Genomic DNA, 8,654 nt, shown 5'->3' on the forward strand with positions numbered 1-8,654 from the left:
TTTTATGGCTATATGAGGACTGCAGAAAGGGACAGATCCTGGCAGCTAGTCAGAGATCTTTCGGATTTAGACTCTCTACCTTAGACAATTGTTAGGGACTTCAATGAGATACTAAACAATGGAGAAAAGATTGATGGTCCGATTAGGGCAGAGAGACAGATGAGAGGTTTTATGAAGGTGCTAGGGTACAGAGATCTGTTGGACCTAGGGTTTCATGGGGCAATGGCAACTTGGTGGAACTCGAAAACTCAGCTAAGGTTGGATATGGCAGTTTGTACTCCTGCATGGTTTGATCTTTTTGGTCACTCAAAACTATTGTATCTACAGTCATCAGATTCTGATCATGTTCCTATCCTTTTTAGGGCAAGTACGATCTCTATTGCGTCCAAAACTAAGTTTCATCGCTTCAAGTTTGAGACGTTCTGGGTGCAGCATCCTGAGTGTGCTGGAGTGGTGTCAAAGGATTGGAGGGCAGATATCACTGGCACACCTATGTTCTATGTAACAAAGAAGATTGCTCACACCCGTAGACAGTTGGATAAGTGGCAAAAGCAGGTATTTAGAATTAGGCAACTCCAGATGTTGGGGATACAGACTAGGTTGGATGAGCTTTTGGATGTGTCCATTTCTGAGGTTGTGCAGCAAGAGAAACAGGAGCTGATGGGTAGACTGCATACTTTGTTGTACCAAGAAGAATCCTTTTGGAGGTGGAGGTTCAAAGTTACATGGCTTAAGAAGGGGGATCGAGACACTGGATTCTTTCATTGGAAGGCTCAGAATAGAAGAAGGAAGAATAGGCTGCAAGGGCTTTTTGATGAGAATGGTTAGTGGACGGAGGATGATGATGGGGTTGAACGTATAATTACATCATATTTCTCTAATATGTTCCAGGCTTCAGAGGTGGATTTTGAGGCAGTGAATAAGACATTGGCAGCAATCTAACCTAGTGTTAGTCAAGAGATGAATAATCAGCTTTGTGCACCATATACAGTGGAGGAGGTGCGATATGCATTGTTCCAAATGTATCTGATGAAGTCTCCAGGACTGGATGGTATGCCCCCTTTGTTTTTCCAACATTATTGAGATAGCATAAGGGCAGATGCTTTTGAAGCAGTTAATAGCTTTCTCCAAACAGGACAGTTACTACATCAGATTAACTTTACGCATATATGCCTTATTCCAAAGGTTAGTGCTTCGGATAATATGTCTAAGTTGAGGTCAATCGCTTTGTGTAATGTTATTTATAAGATTTGTTCGAAAGTAATTGCAAACAGATTGAAAAGTATCCTGCCCTCAGTGATCTCACCTTTTCAGAGCGCCTTTGTTTCTGGAAGGCTCATCACTGATAACATTCTTATAGCAAATGAGATTACTCATTTTGTGCATAACAAAAGAGAGGGTAGTGATGGATATATATGGCACTAAAGTTGGATCTAAGTAAAGCATATGACCGAACATAGTAGATATTCCTGAAGATGGTCATGGTTAGGTTTTGTTTTGATCACAAGTGGATTGACATAGTCATGCAGTGTGTATCGTCAGTCTGGTATTCTTTCTTGATTAGAGGCAAACCTAGGGGTTATGTTTGTCCAAGTCGTGGTTTACATCAAGGTGATCCTCTTTCACCTTATTTATTTCTCATTAGAGCTGAGGGTTTTTCTGCATTACTACAACAGAAGCAAGCTCTAGGTTTATTGCCAAGAATTGAGGTTTGTGACAATTCTCCCTCAATAAACCATCTGTTATTTGCTGATGACAGCATGATTTATGCACATGCCACTTTGGAAAATTGTTTTGAGATACAAGATGTGATTAAGACCTATGGTAGGGCTTCTGGACAACTTGTCAATTTTGATAAGAGTTTAGTGGCTTTTAGTAAGAATGTTTCGGAAGGTTTGAAAGAAGAGGTTTCCTCATACTTGGGAGTTCAAGTGGTGGAGGTGCATGAAAAATACCTAGGTTTGCCTACTTATGTAGGGCGCAAGAAAACAGCTACGTTTCAGTATATTAAGGAGAAATTGGCAAAAAAATTGAGCGCATGGCAAGGAAAATTGCTTAGTGGGGCAGGGAAGGATATTCTCATCTAGGTAGTGGCTTCTGCATTACCTATCTATGCTATGAGTGTTTTTAAATTGACAAAGAAATTCTGTGATGATATGGAAAAAATGTGTGCTAGGTTTTGATGGGGAAGTACACTCGATAAGCGGAAGATTCATTGGAAGACTTGGAATGCTTTGTGTAATCCAAAGGAGGCAGGAGGTTTGTGGTTTCGGAGTCTATCAAATTTTAATAATGCTATGCTAGCAAAGAAGGCATGGCGTGTGGTCTGTAACCTGTCTTCTCTAGTGGCTCCATTGTACAAGGCTAAGTACTTTCCTGACGACTCTTTTTGGAATGCTGCTTCTCATGATTCTCCTTCTTATTCTTGGAGAAGTATTTTCTCTATTTAAGATTTGCTAAAAGATGGCTGTTGTTGGCAAGTTGGGGATGGAAAAGATATTGAGATTTTTTTGGCTAATTGGATTCAGGCATTACCTGCAGGGAAGCCTACTTTTATAACTTCAGCGCAAAGTGAGGTGTGTATGGTGGAAGACTTGATGTTGGCCATAGGTGCTTGGGATGAGACAAAAATATATCATTTGTTTCCATTAGGGGAGGCAGAGATGATAACTAGTATACCTCTTAGTAGAAGAGTGGTGTGTGACAGATTGATTTGGATGTTAACAAAGGATGGTAAGTTTTTTGTTAAGTCTTCTTATCGTGCTTCTTTCTCTAATTCATCTAGCTACAATCCTTTATTATCTTCGGAAGGGAAGTGTATTCTGGAAGAAGATGTGGAGAGTAACTGTTCCAAATAAGGCCAAGATTCATTTCTAGAGGGTGTGCTTGGACATTTTACCTTCTTTTGTTAAGCTTAAGTTGAGGAGGGTGCAGCTAGATTCTACCTTGTGTGTATTGTGTGAGCTACACGATGAGTCTACTCTACATATTAGTAGAGACTGTCCTTTTACTCAATCGGTGTTGAAGTCCAATGCAATTTTAAGACAGGTTTGTTATAATCCTCAGAATGTAGGTGTTGGACTATTACAATGGTTAATTGCTTGTGCTGTAGAACTGTCTTTAACCAATTTTGGTGAGTTGGTCTTTCTTCTTTTTGGGATTTAGAAAAAGAGGAATGAGCGGACTTGGAATCATAAGAAGAGCGATGCGTGAGATATGGTTATTAGCAATATGGCCAGACTACAGGAATTTAGTTTCCATAATCTGAAACAAGGGAGTAATACAATTCGAAGAACCATGGAGGTGAAGTGGCCGGCTCCTCCAGTGGGCTTTCTGAAAATTGATGGAGCGTTTAATCATGTTACTCGTAAGGGTGGAGTAGGTTTTGTGATCAGAGATGATCGGGGGGTGATGTTGGCTGGAAGAGCCTGTCCTCTAAGAGGCTTGTTGTCACCGGAGCATGGGGAGGTCTTGGCATGCAAGAAAGCCATGGAGTTTGTTGTGTACCATTTCTTTTCTCGTATAATTTTGGAGACAGATGCTTTAGCTGTCCAAATGCTGTTGGCTGCTACAGTGGATAGCAACACTACGGTTCTGGGATGGATTTATGATGATCTAATCTTGCTGTTGGGTTTAGAGACTTTTGTGAAAGTGACCCATGTTGGTAGATTGGGGAATAATGTAGCACACCAATTAGCAGCACATGCTTGCTCTTTGCAGCAGGACTGCTTTTATTTCTCTACACCTTCTTTCCTTCTAGCTGCAATTGTAGCAAAACTTTGTAGTATGTAAGCGTTTCCATTTTAATAAAGGGCTGACTTTTACTCGCAAACAAATTTGAATGTTGGAAAATTTGAGTTCTAGTTAAATTCTTTTTCCTCTCTAACTAGAGAGTTTAGAAAAAAAAATTTAACTTTTTTTTTAAAGTATTTTTTTTTTTTTGAAATATTCTATTAGGGTAGAATTTTATCTTAAAATTAGCTAAATTTTAAACTTATTTTGAAATAAGTGGTCCATTAGACATGTCTAAAGTTTGGGGGTGTAGGGTAAACCCAAATGGTATATACGCATGATCCAACAATGTGTGATCACCTGTAATAAACAGTAAAAAAGTTACTTATGACTTACACACCGTTAGATCATGTGTGTATGATATACACGCATGTATAATAAAAATTCTCAAAACCCAAGTACTCAACTAAAATATTTTGTCCAGCATTATTTGGTCTAGTGGCATAAGTCTTCCATTTGTAAATAAGAGGTCGTGAGTAGAATAGACTAGTTATTGTATTTGATAAAAAAAAAAAAAAAAAAAAAACCTAAAATATTTTAGATAAAAATTAAAAATAAAATCATAATTTCTCTCTGAATACCCAAAGCAGCCCCAGGAAAACCCAGCTATTCCCCATAACTCACCTTCACTGCTGCTCTTAGTCCATCCCCCTCTTTCACACTCCCAAACAAAGTCCCAAAACCCCAGACCCGAATCCGATCCAGCCAAAATGCCGCCCAAATCCGAGTCGTTGCAGCCGGCCACCGGCACTACCCACTCCGACCATTCCTCCGGCTCCATCGACCCGATCGTCCACCTAATCCAGATCCTCCCCTACAGCTTCCTCCGACCTCCTCGCCTCCGCCTCAAGCTCCCAACCCTAACCCTCCCGTCTCCCATGACCGTCTACGCCCTCGTCCTCCTCACCTACTTCATGGTCGTCTCCGGCTTCGTCTACGACGTCATCGTCGAGCCTCCGGGCATCGGGTCCACCCAGGACCACGTAACCGGGTCGGTCCGCCCCGTCGTGTTCCTCCCGGGCCGGGTCAACGGCCAGTACATAATCGAAGGGCTCTCTTCGGGCTTCATGTTCGTGCTTGGTGGCGTGGGGATTGTGCTGATGGATTTGGCCTTGGATCGCAATCGGGCTAAGAGCGTCAAGGTCTCGTACGCCACCGCTGGGATCTCTTCTGTTGTTCTTGCCTATGTTATGAGTATGCTCTTTATTCGCATCAAGATCCCTGGTTATCTTCATTAGCTACATTTCGAATTTCATCTCAGTTTCATCTTAACAGTTTCTGGACCTTAATTATGCTTCTGTTTTCGACTTGAATTAGATATGGTCTATCTATATATTTAGACTTTGATAATGTTATATCGCTCCTGGGTTTGTCATTCAAATGAATGCTATGTATGTTGTGTCGTCTGATCCATGATGCTGCTTTTTGATTAACAGAAGTTGTGTTTATCTGAGATTCCAGGGCCTTCCTATTCTGAAACTTTTAGTTGTAATATCATGGAGGAAATGGTATGACTTAACGATTGTGAACTAGGACACGACATACTTGTTGAATATGTGATTTATAATGATATTGGTGTGTTGCATTTTAGTTCTCCGGTACTCCCCTTTTGAATAGTGAGATGTACCTTCTAAGATTGCTGAAGGGGTAGGTCTATAGGCCCGCGGCATATGAAATGAGAGAATAACATGAATGTTAGGATGACAAGTTGTCCAGAATTGTGAATGAAATGCAGGAAGGATTGGTTAATGGTGTCATGTGCTAATTGTACAAAAAGGGAATGCTATCATGATTGGATTACACTAATTGAAGTATGACTGTGGGACTAGGTAACTTTCCAAATTATAGTTGGTAGTACAACAGGAGACTGTATTCTTTAGCGAAAATATTTTTGTTTACTAAACTGCTATATGAGTTTCCAATACCTCTGAATTACCCCTCAATTTGAATGTTAGCACTCCACCATCATGCTAATATCGATACCTCTTGCTAAATAATATGACTTGTAGATGTGTATGATGCTCGTAAGATTGCGAGGGGAACATAATGCACCTTTGGCATATGAAAAGGGATTGCAAACGTACCCATTGGGTCATTGGGCATCCACAACCATCAACCTCCTTCCCTCCTCTCTGTCTTCCTTTATATAAGGAAGGGAAAATGGGAGATTGAGGGTGATTGGCGGATAACTGCTAGTTATATTTGCTACTTCTCAAATTCTTGAATATTAGGATGAGTTATATAGTGCAGAACCCTTTGCCAATTGTTACGAGCACTTCAGCCAGCTGCAACTGCTTAACATCACTCTGTTCACCTATTGAAATTAGTTTCTGTTGTCCTAAAAACTTCTTACCTCTGTGCTATATGTTGTTTCCTTGCCCTGCGCTTTACGATATACAATGATGAATTGCATTTTTTTTTTTCATGAAAACTACTTAAGCTTTTAAAGCACAAAAGAAGAGTGGTGCAGTTCATTGCCCAGTACAGGGTAATTATTTCTTTGAAAACAATTGCATGAAGGAACAGCCTTTTCAACTGTGTATTGCAGATGAGACTGTGAGAGGGCTGTGCATTACTTGCTCATCCCATCTGTTATTACATCAAGCTGATGGATGAGACTTGAACAAATCCTAACCTGGATTAACATTTTTGAATCTGTTTTGTTTTGCTTTGTTTTGGTTTTCTCTTTTCTCCCTCGGTTTGGAATCATAGAAAATTGCTGCAAAACCTATGTGATCTCTATCCTCTGGTCCACCCTCACTTCTATCCATGGTACTGAAAATCAATAAGAAACTTTCATGTTGAGATTTTAATGAAAGGAGTCTTTTGTTTTTGCCTCACTCCAGTCTCTTTAGATTACAGTTTCAAGGGTGACTTTCTCATGATTTGTTTTGTTGATCAACTCCTGATATTAAGCTTGGTTTTTGGGTCACTTTCTTGTTTCTACTACTTTTTAACTTCACTCTTGGTTTTCAGTGCTGCTTATCTTACTTTCTATGTTGCGTATGGATTTGGAATTTTTATGCTACTTCAATGGAGTTTGCAGTGTAGATAGACCAAGTGCAAAATTTTGAGTATTGAATGTTACTTTGTCAGATCAGATCAGTTATAACATGGTTCAAACTACGTTGGTAGGTTCTGGTGTTTTTGGGTTGTTCACATCATCGTTTGAGTGTTACATTTTAGATAGGTTCTATTTATAGTAATTTGTGGAGGGGAGCTTTATAATTTAGGTTTTCAAACTGTTATCTTCGCCAGCAATGCATCATTCAAATTATTCTGGAGCTGGATGAGAAAAATAATTAGATTACAGTGAACAACAGAAGAAGTATGAATTGGTTGCGAATACATGTTCAATTTACAGACAAGAAGGCGTAGAAGAATCAGATGCTAATACTGATTTAGAGAAATTGCCCTTTCCTCAACCTAACCATGTAACGGAATCAACAATGCTTGTTACCAGTCTAGAAAACAGGATAGACCCATACTTCATTGCAAATTTATTGATAAAAAAAATAATGATAATAAAATAAAATAAAAAATAATATGAACAGAAGAAAAGAAAAAAAAAAATTTACCTTTTTTTTTCATCGTCGCAGCCAAGCACAGCTAGTAAGAAAAGAAAACCCGAAATATGAACGCCGGATGATGACTGTTTCCTACATCCCCATGATGGCCAAATGGATCAGAAAATCCAATCCCTCCGCCCAAAGTTATTAGATCACCGCCAAGAAACCCTAGCAGAGTTCTCATCCTCTCAAGAGAGTGACATAATTGCTTTAGGTTTATACTAGACATTCTTACCCATATCTTTTACCATTATGTATTTGGAACCTCCAAATTTAATTTTTAGACCTCCCTTTATTTATTTCCCCTAAAGAAATTCCTAGAGAGTTATTTTTAACTATTTTAGTAACTCCATTAGACTTCCAAGTGGTTTTCCTTGTTACTTTTTTAATTATCTATTTTTGTTCTATTTTTATGGAAATTGAGTTTTTTTTTTTTTATTAAAATATTATATTGTGAATGTAGGTAATACTACACAATGATTCATCATTCATGTAGCCCGGGGGTCAAACTTGAACCACTGCTTAGAAGTAAATGGAGTAACATCTCCATGGACATAAATGGAGTAAACAACTAAACTATTTATGTTATAAAACTACAAAAATGTTCACCTGGTCAGTTATTGACCAAGAAAATAATGCTCAACCACCTTTGGATGTAAATCCAATGGCAGAGAGAATTATTATTAAGTTTAGGTGTTTTGTTTTCCACCCTTGGATGTAAATCTAAGGGTTATTGAGTATAAATTCTTTGGTCAGCAACTAACTAGGTGAACACTATTATATAAAACTAATTTATTCATAACACCAAACAATCACCCTACAAAGAGGGGATGCCCCGAAAATACCTACAGGCATCCTAAACTGAGCTTGTTGCCCGTCAATGGATCACTTGAATGCCTTATCTAAAACGAGAGGTGTCCATTTCCTAAAAGCACGTACGGTTCTCACTAAAGCACCTAGGGAAAACATCACCAATGGTCATTGAGTTATGACTTATTCGACACTTAACTCACTGTATTTTCAACAATATCACTTAACTCACTTAGTTTTACATCCATCTTTCACTTAACTCACTGTAGTTAATTCTGCCGTTAAAAGCTATTAAAATTGAGGGTATATTTATCTAAACACTAAACAAATGCATTTCTAACTTTTTTTTTTTTTAAAAGACAATTTTTTTTTTCAAATTATATTTAAGTTAAAAAAATCATTTTTTATTAGAAATTTAAAAATTTGAAAAAAGTCTAATAAATGTAAATTGAGGGTATGTTTGTCTAAACACTAAAAAAATGC

The 8,654-nt window shown here is 38.4% G+C and overlaps 3 protein-coding genes across 3 annotated transcripts; all 3 read left to right on the forward strand.

Moving 5' to 3' along the window:
- Positions 1–222: 222 nt before the first annotated feature.
- On the forward strand, positions 223–828 carry LOC112198879. Its single transcript, XM_024339976.1, has one exon. It carries the CDS (start codon positions 223–225, stop codon positions 826–828), a length of 606 nt encoding a protein of 201 aa, XP_024195744.1.
- A 2,469-nt stretch (positions 829–3,297) lies between these two features.
- Positions 3,298–3,792, forward strand: LOC112198880. The gene has a single exon (XM_024339977.1). It carries the CDS (start codon positions 3,298–3,300, stop codon positions 3,790–3,792), a length of 495 nt encoding a protein of 164 aa, XP_024195745.1.
- Positions 3,793–4,383: 591 nt separating this feature from the next.
- On the forward strand, positions 4,384–5,245 carry LOC112197281 (oligosaccharyltransferase complex subunit ostc). The gene has a single exon (XM_024337902.2). It carries the CDS (start codon positions 4,503–4,505, stop codon positions 5,028–5,030), a length of 528 nt encoding a protein of 175 aa, XP_024193670.1. The 5' UTR covers positions 4,384–4,502; the 3' UTR covers positions 5,031–5,245.
- The last annotated feature ends 3,409 nt before the right edge of the window (positions 5,246–8,654 follow it).

This window comes from Rosa chinensis, chromosome 4 (genome assembly GCF_002994745.2).
Source record: "Rosa chinensis cultivar Old Blush chromosome 4, RchiOBHm-V2, whole genome shotgun sequence".
NCBI lineage: Eukaryota > Viridiplantae > Streptophyta > Magnoliopsida > Rosales > Rosaceae > Rosa > Rosa chinensis.

What these genes read in the sequence shown, in the direction of transcription:
- LOC112198880 (XM_024339977.1), top strand. Translation starts at nt 3,298, where the DNA reads ATGGAGGTGAAGTGGCCGGCTCCTCCAGTGGGCTTTCTGAAAATTGAT.
- LOC112197281 (XM_024337902.2), top strand. Translation starts at nt 4,503, where the DNA reads ATGCCGCCCAAATCCGAGTCGTTGCAGCCGGCCACCGGCACTACCCAC.
- LOC112198879 (XM_024339976.1), top strand. Translation starts at nt 223, where the DNA reads ATGGCAACTTGGTGGAACTCGAAAACTCAGCTAAGGTTGGATATGGCA.